The following is an 18,377-nucleotide window of genomic DNA, read 5'->3' on the forward strand; positions in this document are numbered from 1 at the left end:
GCGTTTGTAACTAATTGGTAGCTAATTAGCTACTAATTAGCTACAAACGCAATCGTTTTTTAACGAGAGGCCAATGCGAGTCGTGTATGTTGATTTAATAATTAGCTACCAATTGGTTACAAACGCAGTCGTTTTTATAACGGGAGCTCAATTTCATATAAGTTAATGGTATAAAATAATTTAATAATGTAAATATATAACTATTAGTTTTTTTAACTTTTTATATATTTTTTTAAAACATAAAAACTTATATAAAAAAAAAATAGTTTTTCCATTTAAAAAGAATTAGCGGCGCAATTTATTACTCATTTTTCTTTTATTAACGTGTAATTATCTTGTAAATTGGGGCTATCTGGATGACATCATGGGGAGAATGTCTTTTCCTACCCTATGGAGGAAGTGGATTAGAGAGTGTGTTTGTACGGCTACGACATCTGTTTTAGTTAATGGTAGTCCGACTGATGAATTCCCCCCTTAGGCGTGGTCTTAGGCAAGGAGACCCGTTGTCTCCTTTTCTATTTCTCTTGGCTGCTGAGGGTCTTAATGTGTTAATGGAGGCTATGGTAGCGCGTAATTTGTTTACAGGGTATAGCATTGGTGAGCAGGGTATGGTTTCGGTATCGCATCTTCAGTTTGCGGATGACACTCTTCTGCTAGGGGTTAAAAGTTGGGCAAATGTTCGGGCATTGCGAGCTGTTCTTGTGCTTTTTGAGACTATGTCGGGGCTGAAAGTCAATTTTAGTAAAAGCATGTTGGTTGGGGTTAATATTTCAGATTCTTGGTTGGGCGAAGCTGCGTCTGTTCTGCGCTGTAAGGTGGGAAAGATCCCTTTCCTCTATTTGGGTCTTCAGATCGGGGGTGATCCGAGGCGTCTGAGTTTTTGGGACCCGGTGATGCATCGAATAAAGAATAGATTATCTGGGTGGAAGAGCCGTTTCTTGTCTTTTGGTGGTCGTTTGGTTCTGTTGAGATCTGTTTTGACCTCTCTACCTGTCTATGCTCTTTCCTTCTTCAAAGCTCCTTCAGGTATAATTTCCTCTATTGAATCTCTTTTCATTAAATTTTTCTGGGGGGGGTGTGAGGATTCTAGGAAAATTTCTTGGGTGAGTTGGAACTCTGTTAGCTTGCCTAAGGAGAGTGGAGGTTTGGGGGTTAGGAGGTTGCGGGAGTTTAATCAGGCCCTTTTGGGCAAGTGGTGTTGGAGGATGTTGGTAGACAGCGGGGGACTGTGGTTTAGAGTGTTGGCAGCTAGGTATGGGGTTGAGGGAGGCAGAATTCGGGATGGAGGTCGGAGGGGGTCCCTGTGGTGGAGGGAGATAGTACGCATTAGGGAGGGAGGCGGTGAGCCAGGTGGTAGGTGGTTTGGGGAGCATGTGGTGAGGAGGGTGGGGGACGGGTCAGAGACTTATTTTTGGACCGATCCCTGGGTGGATGGTACTCCGCTGTGTGAGCGTTTTGAGTGTCTGTTTGTCTTAACGGCAAACAAATATTGTACGGTAGCTGAGATGGGTGCTTTAGGGTGGGGCGCAGATGGTGGAGCGTGGGTGTGGCGGAGGCAGTTGAGGGCGTGGGAGGATGAGATGTTGGGGGAGTGTCAGACTTTACTTTCTAACATTTCCTTGCAGGCTATTTCTTTGGACAGGTGGCAGTGGCAGCCTGATCCTGACACAGGCTATACTGTTAGGGGGGCTTATCAGCTCCTGATATCTCATGATTTGGTTACTATGGATGCTGCGGATAATCTCATTTGGCACCCTCAGGTTCCTTTGAAGGTTTCCATTCTTGCGTGGCGTTTATTGCGTGACAGATTGCCTACGAGAGTGAATCTGGTTACTCGTCGGGTTTTATCTCCTACAGCTCATACGTGTGTTTTTGGGTGTGGTGAGGCTGAGTCGGCTCATCATTTATTCATATCTTGTGATTATGTCGGCTCTCTTTGGGATTTAGTGCGGTCATGGATTGACATTCCTTTGGTGGATTTTGTTTCTCTGCGCGATCACTTTATTCAGTTCACATCATCAGCAGGTGGATCTCGAGCGCGCCGTTCTTTCCTTCAGCTCATCTGGCTTGCTTGCGTTTGGGTCGTATGGACGGAGAGAAATCATCGTCTGTTTAGAGGATTAGTAGATTTACCACAGGTTTTGTTGGACAAGATCAAGCTATTTTCATTTAGGTGGTTGAAGTCGACGAATATTACGTTAGCTTTAAACTACCATAGCTGGTGGTCTAGTCCTCGATCTTGTTTGGGCTTTGTATGATTGTTGTATTTGTTTTTTTTGATTGTTTTGACTATTCTTGTAAACTTTTTGTAGTCTGTCATGGTACGTCTTGTGCCAGGGAGACTGATTTGGTTAATATATCTTATTTTGGCTTGTTCAAAAAAAATTATCTTGTAAATTAAAAAAACATTTCTAAATATTTCATTATTAAACAATATAGAAAGAAATAAATAAGGCCCAACAAAGCCCTCAAGTACAAAACTTCCAAATATGAGACATATCTTCTATCCACACCCTTTATATTGTTACGGCCAAAGCCAAACTTTAGCTGCGACTTCGCTACTATTTTGTGTGCATGTCAAATCAAATTGGTATATTAAAAAATAGGCTTAATTAGTACGTATAATGGTTTTTTAAAGATATTTTTGGTTTTACATTGGTCCCTTAAAGAAAAAAAAATCCAAATAGGTCCCTTAAAGACACATCCGTTAATCAGTTTGGTCATATTCAGACCTTTTTTTAGGGACCAAACTGATTAACGGAGATGTTTTAAGGGACCTACTCAGACTTTTTTTTTCTTTAAAGGACCTATTCGGATTTTTTTAAGGGACCAATCTAAAAAAAAAAAATGTCTTTAAGGGACATTTTACTAATTAAGCCTTAAAAAATATGGCATATAGAAAATACTTTTTAGGCATAAAACATAAAGTTGATCGACAAGCATATAAGGTACTATGCAAATATACACTATGAAAAATCATCACATAATTCTTTATTTGCTACATTTCTGAAACGTTGTTATGGACATTATTGATCATATATATAAGCATGAGCTACAATAGAAGCTAGTAAGCCAGCAACTAGTTGGAGGTACACTTCGGAAGAGGAGAACCACACAAACACTTATTATGAAAATATTCATATATGTCAAAACTTTGCAATGTTCCACCAACCGGAATCTGACCGCACAGCCTGTTGTAACTCACATTCAAGAATTGAAACTTCAAAGCAGTCAACCCTTGGGGAAGGTTACCGTACACCTTATTGTGATTAATAACCAACGATGTCAAGCTCGTGGGAAATTCGACATTTGATAGATTGAACGTTAGATTATTCCTTGATAGGTCCACAATTTGGACCATTTTATTTGGGCCAAAAATTGAAGATGCATCTCCCTCGAGCTTGTTCCGTGACAAATCGATATGGGTGAAATTAAGGTTTCCAATTGCGGGTGGGATGGTTCCGGTCAGGTTGTTATGAGAGAGAATGATATCTGGATTGGATTTAAATGAACCAAACGAGGAAGGGATTGAACCGGTTAAGTTGTTATGGTCCAAGCGGAGGGAGCCGAGGTTTGAAAGTTGAGAGAGTGAATCGGGAATTGAACCGGTAAGATTATTGAAAGAGAGATCCAAATTTGTGAGGTTTGTGAGTTGCGCTAGAAAGGATGGAACCGAGCCTGACAAGTTGGTGTTACTAATACGGAGGTACTTGAGGTTGGTTAGTTTAGCAATAGCGGGCTGTAGTGGGCCCGTGAGTTTTGGAAGTTTGTGGAACTCGAGTGTCTCAAGGTATGGGAGCTCGCCCATGGAAGGAGGTATTTGGGCCGAGAAATTTGAAGGTCCGGAATCGATAATAGCAAGGGAGATAATACGGTGTGTTTCATGGTCGCACTTGACCGTGTACCAGTCGCAACAATCTGTGTTTGGATCCCATGAAGCTAGAAGGTAAGGGTTGTTAAGGTCTTTCTTGATTTGGAGTAACGCCTTCTTATCTTGGGGGTTGCATTTATCTGATACAACACTGGAAAGCAATATTAGAAGCAATGATAACCGTAGCATAGTGGTTGCCATTTTTTGAATAAGATTACACACTAAAAAAATATATAATCACGATCCAACTTGCATCATGCTTGACACAAAATCAGAGTTTTACAATTTGTTTAACAATTTTTCTTGCATGATATTGGATGCGGACTTTAGTAGCTTGCATCAAAAGTCAAAACATGAAAAAGATATTTTAAGGATAACTGAGATTATTAACACATACTACCTATAATATTGTTTTTGTTTATTAGAAATACATGGATGATTTGGTCACGGTTTCTAATTAATTCAATAGCTGTTGTGTAGGATCTATCTGGGAATGCAATTTTATCTAATTGTACTAGTAGGTTTGTACATGAAGTCTAAATTGTTCGTAAACTACCCAAAAAATTTCGGTCAGATTTGTGGAAGAGAAAAATAACACGGAAGCACACTAAAATTAATATAAAGTGAAATGTATAAAGTGTTTATGACAACTATTCTCTCACAAAGTGTTTATGACACTCTTATAAGAGTTGAGAGAAACATGTTTTTATAGCAAATGAAAGAAAAAATAAATGGTTAAACGTTACTTAAGATTCTAGCAACCTTTCTTATTTCATTTTACTATTTTTGTCCTTTGTTCTCCTTGTTTCTCTCCCTTTCTCTCTTTTTTATTTTGAACAACCATCTCCCATTTGAAGACTGATTTCAATCGTTCTTCACACCTTGGTCAAATAACATTATTTATCAGTCTCATCCTGTTATTCTAACAGGTCAACTGAAGTTGAGCAACACTTCAATTTGGCAACCGTCACCACATTTGTTAACATGTCTAATGGGTTCTCACAGTCTGAGAGTATGTGTTAGATAGTAAAATAATAGGTTATGATATTTTAACATAACCGTCTCTTTCTCTTTTCGTATTTGAATATCTCTATTGTTAACAATCACTTCCTTGAATCTTGCTCAATGTTAACAATTCATCCTTAAGGAGAGATATGATGAAATGATAACGAATGCCAATGTGTTTTTTATTGAATGAAATGATGAATTCTTTGCCAAATGTATTGCACTATGACTATCACTGTACAAAACATTTTTCTCCTATGTGAAACCTAACTCCGTTAACAATCCCTAAAACCCAACTCTGTTAACAATCTCAACAAGACTGATCTTTATGACTAATCGATTTTTCTTTAATTTATGTTATAATATTCATTGTTTAATTGAATGTAATGAATTGCAATGTAATAATATTTATGTTATATATAATATTTTTTGTCTGTTATAATATTATTATTTTGATGTTTTTTCGGTCAAATGGTTGTCCGCTACCGAAGTAATAGATGAAAAAAAAAATGAAAATTTCACACAGAGCTTTTGGGAGCGTGAAATCTAAATCGGGCCAAAAATTAAGAAATTTTTATCCATGCACTACTTAAGTACACTTTTTAACTTAAAATTCGGTTCATTCATGTATCATTTTTAACTTAAATTTTTTTAGGAGTCGCTCATTATCTATGTCTTCATGGATCACATTGGAGGCCATATTGAATTATAAGAATTAGACCCTAATAAAAAACACACAAATTTTAGAAAGAATTATCTTCTAGTTAAATTGTAAATAATATCAATAACATAAAAATTAGCAATCCTTATAACTAACATAAAATACAAATTCTAATTAATATAATTATCAATTTTGTGGATTTTTTATGTATTGTATCCCGCGTTTACTAACATACAATCCACTTTTTTTAGTCCCCATTTTTTTGACTATATGTTGTGGCGCATACACAAGGCCGACCTTGCATGTCTTATACACCTGCAATCACTCTCCACTGTTGTCAGTTTCGTCGCATACATGGTGAAATTCTGGCAGGCTGGTTGAAAGATGCTGCGAAAAATGCTACAACATCTCGTACCAGTACATAACACAATAGATAAGTGTAGGAAGATAAATAACACAGGTTATTTGTTAACCCAGTTCGGTGCAACGTCACATAATCTGGGTGATACCAATCCAGGAAGGAAATCCACTATGATAATATTAGTTTGAAGCCCTCAGCAAACACCCCGGTTTACGACTTCGCGCCTAATTACTACCCGTGCTAATTTCTACCTAGGAACTCCTAGATATGAGAACATCTGCTCACTTCTCCTCAACCTTACGACCAGTAAGGATTTCAATAACAACAGAATGGAGACACTCTACTAGACAACGATGAAAACACACTTCAATGACAAAATACACCCTTGACTAAGTTCACAATTTGGAGTTACTTACAAGCTTCCTCCAAGTACAATACTCAACTCATTACCTACAGGTTTCTGAGTGAGGACATAGTGACCATCTCACAACCCGAGTGGTTCACTTACACCAACTCTCCTAGAGAGTGGCTCAAAGACACGAAACCCTAAAAGACTACATCTTTGATATCCGTTTATGATTCGGTTTCGGTGCTCAAAATAGGTCTGAGTCTTCATGTATTTATAGCCTGAGATGGCCTTGTTGCGCAAGTTAGGTCTTCAGACACACAGCTGGAAAAATGCAGTCAGCCCAAAGATTTTCTTCAAATAAATAAAAGATTTGATTCACTTCAAAAATATATTAAGTTATATTTTTGGATTAAATAAAATACACAAACCGCCTTTAGAAACTTAGGGAACAAAGCGCGACTTTGCTTGATGAATAGGCATAAGCTTATACTTAAATCAAATCTTCAAAACATATTCTTCAAATATATTCTTCAAACAAATAATATGTTCCTAAAATATAGCATCTTAGTTTTAGGAAACAAACAGAGCAAGACCGCCTTTAGTAACATGTTGAACAGGGCGTGACTGGTATACGTGGATAGGCACAAGCCTATTTATGAAATAAATCTTCAAATATATGATATAAAATTAACACGCACTTCAGCAGACATGATGTTGTACAAACATGCTACAACATGTTGTCCAACATGTGGCTAGAAATTATTTTTGCAAAATGAAGCCAACATACAAAAACCCAATACATTGCATTTTCGATAAGTCTGTTCTAATTTTTCAAGTAAAAAAAAAAAGCCTCATTTGAATTTTTTTTATACATTTCATGGTCAATATGTTATATGTATATATAGGAACACTAAATAAATAGCCGTTCGTATTAAAATTCCTCCTTGGAATTGATTTTTCCTCCTGACATGTGAAATAGACTGTTACAACTAACCTTGTAAGAATGGACCACCTAATTTACTCATTCACATTCATAAAATTAAAATAAGGTAGGATAGTGTGAAATGTAAGATATATAAATATCATTTAAAATTTAAGAATCTAAACTAAAATCCAAACCAACGTGTATATGGTTCATATCAAGTGCAGTAACTCAACAGCCTATGCATGCAACCTTTCAAGGCCAAATGGACTATTGAGTTCAATACAAGCTTCCCTCTTTTTTCCACTATAATAAAAGTGATTTAATTTCCAAACAATTTTAAAAAATTGCAAAATGAAGAAAAAGAAACCAAGATTGTTAAAATCTCATTTCATTTCAATTCTACTATATATATTATATATAGTTATTTGTACAGAGCTTAGGATTAAAAGGGGGGGAGGGTGGTACCAAAGGGAGAGAAGAGAACATTAAATTTAATTTATAATCTTAAAGAGAAACTAAGAAGCTACAAATTATAATATAAGGACCATGCATATATTTATATAGCTATAGTTAGCTTTTTAGGTTGGGGGAGCTAGAGGGTGCCACTGCATGCTAGCTATTCTTGACGAGGGCGTGCCAACCACAGAGAACTCAAGGTTCGCAAGCGATGGAAGTACTCGGCCATGGCAAGAAAACACCTCGCTGCTTGACGAGTTGTTAGGATCTGATTCAAACGGTGAATGGTTTGGTGTCGTAGATTATCCGCCTGTAAGTTCAATTCAAATCTTAAACATGTTAGCATTGAGAGTGTTATGTTGATAGTGATGATTGAATCTTCTATCTCTTTATCACTTGGCTTTAACTCTCTAACTATAATCACTGATTAAGCTAACTCTAAAGCCTCTAATTATGCATATATATATTTGAACATTCTTCTAAAATATTAAATGAATAGTCAAAATTAGAGTGAAATAAAATAATATTGATAAACTCTATTTTTTGCGGCTATATCCTCTATTGCTGCACAATCCCACCTATCACATTAGAATTTCACACTCTTGACTATTAGATTAATCCAAATCCTGCAATTTGACTTGAGGGGATGGAAATCCTAGAGGATAAGTCATACTTTATGAATTTAATTCATATGCACTTTTAAAATAAAAAGTTTTTACACCATCGATCAATCACAATTCGTCAAATTATATATAAAAGTCATTTGACTATTATTGTAACTACTCATCCGTGTCTTTTTAAGTGTCACTTTTGACTACTACACACATGTAAATGTACAATTTTAATTATTTATTATAAAAATTATAAAAAGTTTATATTTTAAAAATATTCGTCAAGACAAATTGAAAAATATCTTATATATATGCTAACATTTGTTTTGAATATGTTAATAAAAAATCGTGGTTAAAAGTAACCGAGACACTTAAAAAAAACCAAACATAAAATGACCTATAGATGATTGTAATTGATTCTAATATGTGTTGACCGTGCAAAAACTTTTTACACATGCATGAAAATTAAACTCATATTAAATTTAAGTATTTTGACAATGTATATGTTATATGTATGTGTGTGTGTGGATGGATGTGTTTGGAAATTCCAACTTTTTGCTTGTAGATTCAACTGAAAATAAATAATGAAATTGCAAATTCTCACACAAAGACAAAAAGAGGTCGGAGAGGAAACTACAATAATGGGCCCTTATTTTCTCTATCTATCTTTGAAACAAGAACAAGAATTGGAACCTTTAACCACTGGGTTTCTATAGTCAAATTTGAAACGTTAACCAAAATTTGGGGCATCTATAATAGTATTAGAGTAGGAAAGGTTCTTTTGGTGAGTTTCTCGCGCGCTCTATTTGTACTCATCCCGCTGATTAAGTAGTGGATGCTATAAAATGAGAAATTTGTTTAAAAAACATCATCCATTATTTAAGTAGGGAATAATATCATAAGGAACTCATAGGACGTCAAAAGAAGTTTCCTTACTATATAGAAGAGTTTTCAAAGGACCATAAATTAAACACCTTGCTAATAGTATATAGACTATAATAAGACTACTATTATTCAACATATATGTATTGTTTTCAAATAGTGTGTGACTATATTATTGTTCAATATATATAGTGTGACTGAAAAAGTCCAACTAGAACAAATACTACAAATTGGTCAAACTAAGACTAGATGCATGGGTATATAGATGATGAATAAGGGAAATGTTAATTACTTGTGCTAATTGTTCATTAATCATTATGATTAGTATAGCCTACCTAAATATTCCTCTAGTTTTTGCTTCCCATTGTTCTTATCGGTTGCTTATAACATACTCAAACAAAAATGTATTATTAGATGACTTTTAATCAAAACCGCCTAAATTTATCTATACAAATTGATAAAAGTTGGTGAACCAACTTTGGTGAGATGAATACAACAAACACATGCACACATAAATTTCACCAAAAATTTAATTCATTTTTCCATTCCTATCAACTTACTTCAATTCTAGCTTCAACTAATAAAATTCCAAAATCAATTCATATTGTTATCAAGAAAAAAGAAAACATATGATCATCATTCAAAAGTTCTTGCATTAGTCATACTCAAATGTTCACTAAGTAAACACCAAAAACAATATTAGTCTCAAGCAAATACTATTCGTTTGTTTGTACTTTTAGTAGTCAAAATTCAAAAGGAAATGTTATGGGGAAGGGTCTATAAGTGCTGTCTTCAAGTCAAACGGTTATGACCATGACATCACATAGATATGGGGCTAGAAAATATCTTTGAATTAGGATTGTATATCGGTGTAGGACCACTCAAAAATTAACTTATCACATGTATACTATCAATAGTATACACACTAGCTAGCAAGTACACTAGTAGAAATTAACCTTGTGAATTCAATGTCAATATAATGTTCATTGTATTTATAATAACATCCTCATAAATAAACCTTGTTATGGTACCTTTGCAATGCTTTTTATTCCTATGTGTACTAAACTCTATCTAATCATTTTTAAAAATATACTAGTACTAGTATATATACACACACAAAAAAACAAATATAACTATTAATTAATTACATTATTTTTTTGTTTTGAAAATAGTAGCAAGTACAATTACCATGAAATAATTTTGCTACCTTTTTTAAGCTTTACTACACACACCCCTTCAAAATGGTCCATGTAATTTTCCCTATTGAGATACATATCTTTTTATTTAGAATGTATCCAAGTAAATGTACCAAACAAACCCGAAAGGAACTAAAGTCATTTTCAATATATAAACATTGACCCACACAACATATAAATTGCAAATATTTTTAATGTGTTTAATTTTAGATTCCATCTAACTAACTCAAGAGAGAAATGAATGGAAGGAGTAGTTCATAATTCATATGGAGTTGTGGCAGGTTTCCCTACCCGGGGAGCAAGCAACATATTCGTTATGAAAATTGTCAAGTCATCATCATGACCCTTATATTATAGGGGACCACAAAACTAATCAACCAAGATATAGCCATCCCAAATATATTATTAGTACTAATTATATAAAAATATATAATAACCAAATTCAACTTTCATGATTAACAATTTAATATTATTATCTATTTGACAATTTAATATTATTACCTAGCTATATGAATATGAAATTCACATACCTAATTAATAGATACTACATCGTTTTCATGTTATATTATTTTTTTAAAATGACAAAAGAAAAACTATTATTTAATATGTTTTTTTAGTCTTAGTTAATAAAAGTAGCCTCCACAAAAATATAAGTATTTAGAAAATTTCAAGCATGTTAATTTAGTCAAAGTAATTGAATAATATGTATGTTACCTCTCTTACGAAACTTTCAAGGGTGGAGAGTTTGTTCATGGCCCTAGACATTTGATCCATGTAATTATTCATGTTGGGAGGGTAACTCAATGATTCTGATGTTATAGTTTCTGAAAGAGATTGATTAAGAGCTTCAAGTCCTTGAGAGAGAGCATCTTCTCCTTGTTGTGTAGATTGTTGTAATCCATATATGCCCATTATTTGTTGCTCAGTCACAGGCTCAATTTGACTCACAATAATCTAAAATACACATCAAATAAAATCAAGACATAAAAATCACATTTCAAGTTTTTTTTTTTTTTTAAACGGCTAATAATATAAAAACCTAAAAGCCATCACAAGACGAGTCCGAAAACATAAAAGAAATATACATGGGCATAACTTGCAGGTAGAAAGTACGATCATAAAGATATTTACCATTTTAAAAAAAAACGATCATAACTTGATTAAGTCAAAATCAATTTTAAAGATAAAATCAAATAATATTTCTAAAAAATTATTTACACTAAATATAGTTTTAACCTTACATTATGGGCATATCATAAAGTTATTTGATATCAACATGCTAATATATACTAAAGGGGCATGCAAGTATGGTTGTCAAATCGTAGAATTATATGCTTTGTGACTTGAGAGGGTTTGTTTATCAAGATTAACTACATTACAAAAGAGACATAAGTATGGAAACAAAGACTATATTCCCATAATCTCATTAACTACAAGATCAAATTTAATTTGAAAAAAATGAGTAAAAAGACTTGTTTTGTGCCACTTTCTTTTTCTTTACTAAATTTCTTAACTCGATCTTCTTCATTTCCACGCAAGAAAACGAGTGAAGTCTAACTCTACCGCACATTATGGTTTTCTTTCGTCATTTCATTGATGACATTAAATTCATAGTAAACTCTTGATTTTAATTTCTTTGGTATATAGTCACACCGACAATATGAAATTCATGAATTTATAACATCATCAACTTCTACTTTTGAATGCGTATAACGTTACACAAATTTTCTCTCCCTATTCTCCGCATCAAAATCAACATAAAATTCATCATTTGAATTAATGCGTGTATAACGTTACACAAATTTTCTCTCCCCGTTCTCCGCATCAAAATCATCATAAAATTCACCAAAATTATATTAAACTATATAATATATTGCAATAAAAAAATTACTAGTTTTTTGTCATCTAGTTGTTGCATAATGTTGAGTCATGACACATTGACATGACTAAATTAAACCATTGGTTAATTAGAATTATATAATGTTATATTATATGTTACCTTAATGAGTTCAGAAGGTTTGAATCCACCAATCCACATGAAGCAACGTTCAGCTGGGGTAACCCACATACCAGAAACAAGATGAAATATGTCTGATTTTGCAACTAAGCTTTTTAGATGCAATACTTGATCAATTTGTTGCAAGAATTTGTCCACAAAAATTCTTAGATCATTCTCATGAATGTGCTCTTGAATTGCAGCTCTTAGTTCACACACTAAACGGTGGTGCTCCTCTAACCACCTTGCATATTCCACATCAAACATTGCAGCCTCTGAAATGTACAATATTCATATAAAATTAAAAAATTTATATAATGTGACACACTTAAAAATTATATTTTCTATTAGTTAAGAGATTAAATTAAGTTAATTAACCTGAGCTAATGCCATTCATTGAAATAGGAAGACCTTGTTCACCACCCAAAATTGCACCTCCACCAAAGAACATGCCCTAAAATAAATCATGTATTAAATTAATCATGACATATCCAAAAAATGATTTATTTTATTCTATTTTTTTTTCCTTTTCTTACTTGATTTCTAGCACGCTGAAGCTCTTGTTCCATCTGATTAAGTTTGATTCTGCTTGACTCTAGTTGTTGAATATATGCCTAAGAAAGAGGACAAATTGAATTTTACATAAATAGTAGAAGCCATTGACATGAAGTGTAAAAAAAATAACACAAATATGGAATTTATGATTTTCTTGTGAATTTATTTACCTTTTTTCTTAGCCTGCTTTTTCTAGCTGCTTCTCTATTCTGAGCAAGTCTTCTCAGTGTCTGTGCATACCATTTTATATCAAAATTAAAATAACAATGTTAATTACTAGAATTAAAAATTAAAAGAAAAATAAATAAAAGTAATAAAAATTGGTAAAAATAAAAATGTTAAAAGAGTTTAACCTTAGGATCTGGTGTTTTAGGTCCTTCATGTTCAGAACTTGAAGTTGGACCCTTGCCATGATTATTCCTCTCTCGTTGCTATAGTATAGTAAAATCATAGGTAGGTGTTAAATGTTAATTAATTAGATTAAGAAAATAATACTAATATATATCAATAATTGAGTAGCTTAATTAATTAGCTCGGAAACTTATATGCTTCAAAGATGCTACCAAACTCTGATTATAACTTAACATATTTGTTTAATATATGATTTTGTGTACGTGCCTTAACAGGTTTGGGTTGCTGAGAGCCAGAAGCAATTTCTTTTCTTGAATTGGTTAACTCCATAGACGGCGCCTCTGATCCTCTCTTCGATCCACTTGTTTCCGAAGAAATTAACTCCATGCTAGCCTATAAATAAACGTCGAAAACCGGTTTAATATTAAGTGTAACAAAATAAAAGTGTTACAAAATTGATGACATTAAGATCATAATTAATTAATCATACCTTAGAATTTGATGATGATGGCTCTACGTACATAGGTTGAGAAGGAAAAATGTTAAGAGTTGGAGGCCTCATTCCTGATGATGATGAATTCTCTGCAAAGAATCAAACATTTACCAAATTCAGTAGCATTAAATATATGTAACATATATAAATATAATCCAAAGAGAAATAATATAAGCAATAAAAAAAAAGTCTATTTTTTAAGGGACAAAATTATTACTAGAGAATACAAATGAAAATAACACAACATAGGTGTAACAAATTTATGATGCATTTTTACCTCATACAATACTCTCCTTTATATCTTAATTTTCAGTATATATGGTATTTTCAAAATGAGAGAGAGAGAGAGAGAGAGAGAGATATTTTCTTCCACCCTTTTGGTTTGTTTTACTTTTCTGCAGCAAGGATATGGTCAAAGGAATAGTACTCTGCTGCAGATATGATTCTGCAGAACATGGTTTTGGTGTGACCCAAAAAAGATTCTCCATAACAAACTAAAAGTGCAAAAAAAAAGAGACCCTTTTTTTGGGATTGAATTTAGAACAAAAAAAAAAAAGATTTTTTTTCATAATTTTCATGTGATTAAAAAAAAGCTTACGTTTTTGTTCATGAACACTAGTTGGGTCAGTTTGTCCATTAAGATACAAAAAAAGTGCTTGATCCAATTCACCCAAATCATAAGCTCCTGAATCTTTATTATTTCTGCTGACATAAACAAAATAAAAAATTAATCTTTTACACAATTAAGCTTCATCTTATGCACATAATTTAACTATAATGAACTCACATGTAGCTGCTTCCTGGGACAGAGAGTGATGAAGAAGATTGCATCATTCCAAAAGAAATTTGATTATTTTGATGATGTTGTTGTTGTTGTTGTTGATGTTGTTGATGATGAAAGTGATGATTTTGATGATGTTGTGGTGGGAGTGGTTCTAATTGAGTAGTGGTTTGGTTGAGATTTTTAACACTTGAAGCAGCCATATTATATATATATATATATATATATATAACAAAAGAAAAGAAAAAAAGAACCTAAAATATTTGTCTCTTGTTCTTGTTCTTTTTTTCTTTTGAAATAGTATTGTTTTTTGTTTACTCTTTCGTAAGTTTCATGGATTATGAAACCGCCTTAAAATCATTTTCCTTTTTGTATGGAAAAAGCAGAGAGAGTTAGAAAGAGAGAGAGTCGGTTATATAGATACAAAGAGAAGAGATAGAGATAGAAAGAGGGTTGAATGAATTCAATGCAACTAAGCAAAAGACAAGATTTCTTTTCCTGTTATTACTCTTCTGCTTTTTTTATTTTTCTCTCTCTCATATATATGGCACTTAAAATTATATAAGTGATTTTCTGCAAACGTGAAAATTTAATTTTTTTTCTTATGATAAAGCGGTTCTCTTCTCTTCAAATCTTCTCTTTAACAGGAAAAATCATAGATGAAGAAGAAGAGAAGAAGATGTCTTTGTTGTGTTTTTTATTTAAGGAGAAATATAGACTAGTTTGAATTGTAGGATTGAATAATCACCTAATAATTAAAGCTTCCTTACCAATAATAAATTGGTGTAAATAATAGTAGCCTTTGACGGTTTAAGTACGTGGTTAGATATTCAATTATTGATTTTTACATATAAAAAAATTAGTTTTTTTTTAAGAAGTTATATTAGTTCATCCAAATTGACATCAAAGAGAATCGAACTTAAAATCTTAAAGAAGAAGCACACTTTCAGGTCTTAAAGTCAATAACAACAATAAAAAACTTCGTAATTATATACTCTATGAGTCCGTTTGATTCGCTAAAAATAAGGGACTGGACAGGACAACTGTAGTTGTACTGTGTTTGATTGTAAAACTGTTTCAGGAACTGGACAAACTGGGAAGCAATGGACAGGACAAAAACAGAATTTTTTGTACCTCACTAAACCACAGCACAACTTTTTGTCGCAGTACAAGTTGTCTAAAATGCCAAAATACCATTTTATTAACAAAATATCATATAAGACAAAAAAATATTCAATATCCCAAAAGTTTGTTCTGTGCTGTTCTGTCATGTGTTGTGCTGTTCTGTCTTGTATTGTTCTGTCCAGTACTTACCCTTTAACAAATCAAACACACCTATGTGTTCTAAAATATAAACAAAAATGAGTTAAAAAAATTAATATATTTGATCTAAATTTTACACCAAATACATTAATTTTTGTTGACATTTTATTACTTACATTTTAATACAGGTGAAGTATCATAGTATTCCCACATATTTTCTTGATGAAAATTAATCATCAGTGTAATAATAAAAATTTCGTAGCAATATATCATAGTAAAAAAAAAAAAGACTTGCTTGTGTAACCTTCTCAGAGTATTTTTCTAATGTATTGACCGAAATGCCATCCTTAATTTCAACTCCTATTGGCATTTCATTTCATGCAAAATTACACATAGATAGATTAATTATAGGGTCTATAATTTAAATTCATCTAAAATAAAACATCAAACCAATAAAAAAAAAATCGAAGACCTCATAAAACCTATTTTTTTTTAATGTTTTTTAATGTGCTTTAGTGGAAAGCACTGGATCGGATCTGATTGAATTTTATATTTTATTTTCAAAACGAACCAAATTTCATACATATGTATTAATATTTTTTCATTAGTATGATGTATTGCATTAATATATTATTTGTTTTTTTAATGATACATATTATTAAATTTAGTCTATTTTTTTTATTAGTTCATATGTTTCAAATATAATCGATCATTGTCACATTTCTAATTGTTGATTTTAGTATTTTATTTCATATATTTTTATATATTAATAGTTTTTTTACAAAATTATAATTTTGATATCAGTATAATTCGATCAAATTGGATTGAATTTTTTAAACAAGTCATCTAAACCGAACAAAAAACTCGTATTTTTACTTTTAGCTCATATGATTTTTTGTTCTAAAACCAGTTCAAACTTCATCGCAAACAATTAATTAATTCAACGATGCATTTTCTTTACAAAGTCAAACTCGATGCTTTTCATTTAATAACCGAAAACACTATTTATCATCAATTAAAGGCTTACGAATCCATGACGATACACGCAACATGCTTTTATTGTGTAATTATTCGTTGACCCGTGTTTTTCGCCTACCACCCATGTATTCCGCTTAACATTTGATTTTCACTGGTGTGCGAGTTTATGTTTTGCGTCATGCGAATTTTGTGAAGAAAATTTTTTTGTTGTAAATGTTGAGATGTATCAAATGTGAGTTAAGTCTCACATTAGTGGAAGAGTTGAGATTGAGCAACATATGAGAGGACCCATAAACTCAATGCATTAAGGTTTTGAGTGAAAGTATGGTTGTTTAATATCCAATATGTTGATCCAATCTAGTGAGGTTCCCCCCTCACGGTCCAACAGAGGTATCGGAGCCCTGTTGGGGAGCAATAAGTGAGTGTTGATGGATTGTGGACACGGAGAGACTCTCACTTGAGATGAGATGATGAGATGTATCAAGTGTGAGTTAAAATCTCATATTGGTCGGAAGAGTTTGGATTGAACAACATATAAGTGAGAGGACTCAAAACCTCAATGCCATAAGATTTTGGGTGAAAGTATGGTGTGTGTCAAAATCACTTGTATAGGGTGCGTTTGATTCGTAAAACAGCAAGAACTGGACAGAACAGTATAGGACAGAACAAGATAATACATGACAAGACAAAACTGTACCGGAGAGATATAAAGCGATAATATTTTTATATTCGAAAATAAAATGGGTATTTTCGTGTTTTTTATAGTTGAACTATGGACAAAAAGTTGTCTTATGGTTCTGTGAGGACAAAAAATCTTGTTTTTGTCTTGTCACTTGCTGCCTAATTTGTCCAGTCCCATAACCAGTTTCAAATCAAACATGGTACAACAAAAATTGTCCTGTCTAATCCCTTATTTTTTTAGCGGATCAAACGCACCCATAGTTGCTTAATGTCCAACGTGTTGATTCAATCTAGTAAGACTTCCCTCTCACGGCCCAAATCTTGTATATTTTTGGGTTATAAACAATTTTTTTGTCCTATAAATTAAAATTAGCAAATTTTTAGTTGCGTTCCTATAAAAAAAAATCACATATTTTTATTCCTAAAAAAAAGTTGTTTTGTTTTTCGTCCCTAATACACAAAATTTTGACATTACAAACTTTTTAAATCCAAAACTTATGTTTTTACCACTTAACTAATCCTTAAAATTTCTTCTTCTTTTCTATTCAAAATAAAGGTTTTGTATTTACATCGCTGTCCTATCTCTTTCAATTATTTTTTATATGTAAGCCAAATTTCAAATTAATAGGACAATATAACCAAAAAATGATTATTAGGACAATGCAATTATGATCTGAAAAAATATATATGTCTAAAACCACTTGTGCAATCTTCGAGATATAATAATCACCCAATATTGTACCAAAAAAATAAAAATAATCACCCTATATATAAAATTCTATTAATTTTTTTTGTTGAGGAAATCAAATTAGTTATATTAATATAAAAAACAAGTGGTTGTACTCAAAATATTAATAAATTATTGTTATGGTCGAATGGGTTTGGTACACGTGACTTAGACTATTTTATTCCTTAAATTTGAAAATGAATTTATTGAAGGTTTAATCGCATAAATCATTTTC

The 18,377-nt window shown here is 32.4% G+C and overlaps 3 protein-coding genes across 4 annotated transcripts; 1 reads left to right on the top strand and 2 right to left on the bottom strand.

Annotated features, from left to right (window-relative positions):
- Window positions 1-446: 446 nt before the first annotated feature.
- LOC123891830 lies at window positions 447-2,346 on the top strand. Its single transcript, XM_045941713.1, has 3 exons — window positions 447-1,026; window positions 1,501-2,138; window positions 2,338-2,346. Exons 1-3 carry the CDS (start codon window positions 447-449, stop codon window positions 2,344-2,346), a joined length of 1,227 nt encoding a protein of 408 aa, XP_045797669.1.
- Window positions 2,347-3,079: 733 nt separating this feature from the next.
- LOC123891831 (polygalacturonase inhibitor-like) lies at window positions 3,080-4,075 on the bottom strand. Its single transcript, XM_045941714.1, has one exon. The coding sequence runs from the start codon at window positions 4,070-4,072 to the stop codon at window positions 3,080-3,082; it is 993 nt and encodes a 330-aa protein (XP_045797670.1). The 5' UTR covers window positions 4,073-4,075.
- A 3,469-nt stretch (window positions 4,076-7,544) lies between these two features.
- On the bottom strand, window positions 7,545-15,198 carry LOC123892998 (bZIP transcription factor TGA10-like). 2 transcript variants are annotated; one of them, XM_045942910.1, is made up of 11 exons: window positions 14,500-15,198; window positions 14,311-14,417; window positions 13,710-13,801; window positions 13,487-13,612; window positions 13,222-13,299; window positions 13,039-13,098; window positions 12,850-12,927; window positions 12,692-12,767; window positions 12,317-12,588; window positions 11,032-11,271; window positions 7,545-7,938 (listed from the first exon to the last, which is right to left on the bottom strand). In XM_045942910.1, the coding sequence occupies exons 1-11, from the start codon at window positions 14,694-14,696 to the stop codon at window positions 7,789-7,791; spliced, it is 1,476 nt and encodes a 491-aa protein (XP_045798866.1). In that variant the 5' UTR covers window positions 14,697-15,198; the 3' UTR covers window positions 7,545-7,788. The 2 variants fall into 2 exon arrangements, with proteins under 2 accessions (XP_045798866.1, XP_045798867.1); XM_045942911.1 differs by having other exon boundaries at window positions 14,311-14,414; window positions 14,500-15,196.
- Between the last annotated feature and the right edge of the window lie 3,179 nt (window positions 15,199-18,377).

The sequence above is a fragment of the Trifolium pratense genome, linkage group LG6, assembly GCF_020283565.1.
Source record: "Trifolium pratense cultivar HEN17-A07 linkage group LG6, ARS_RC_1.1, whole genome shotgun sequence".
In the NCBI taxonomy this organism is placed as follows: domain Eukaryota; kingdom Viridiplantae; phylum Streptophyta; class Magnoliopsida; order Fabales; family Fabaceae; genus Trifolium; species Trifolium pratense.

Excerpts from the sequence above, each read along its gene's own strand:
- LOC123891830 (XM_045941713.1), top strand. The coding sequence starts at position 447 with ATGGTAGTCCGACTGATGAATTCCCCCCTTAGGCGTGGTCTTAGGCAA. Across the intron at positions 1,027-1,500 it reads CTTCTTCAAAGCTCCTTCAG|CTGAGATGGGTGCTTTAGGG; the intron begins GTATAATTTCCT and ends ATTGTACGGTAG.
- LOC123891831 (XM_045941714.1), bottom strand. The coding sequence starts at position 4,072 with ATGGCAACCACTATGCTACGGTTATCATTGCTTCTAATATTGCTTTCC.
- LOC123892998 (XM_045942910.1), bottom strand. The coding sequence starts at position 14,696 with ATGGCTGCTTCAAGTGTTAAAAATCTCAACCAAACCACTACTCAATTA. Across the intron at positions 13,099-13,221 it reads CTAAAACACCAGATCCTAAG|ACACTGAGAAGACTTGCTCA; the intron begins GTTAAACTCTTT and ends TGGTATGCACAG. Across the intron at positions 12,768-12,849 it reads TTCAGCGTGCTAGAAATCAA|GGCATGTTCTTTGGTGGAGG; the intron begins GTAAGAAAAGGA and ends GATTTATTTTAG.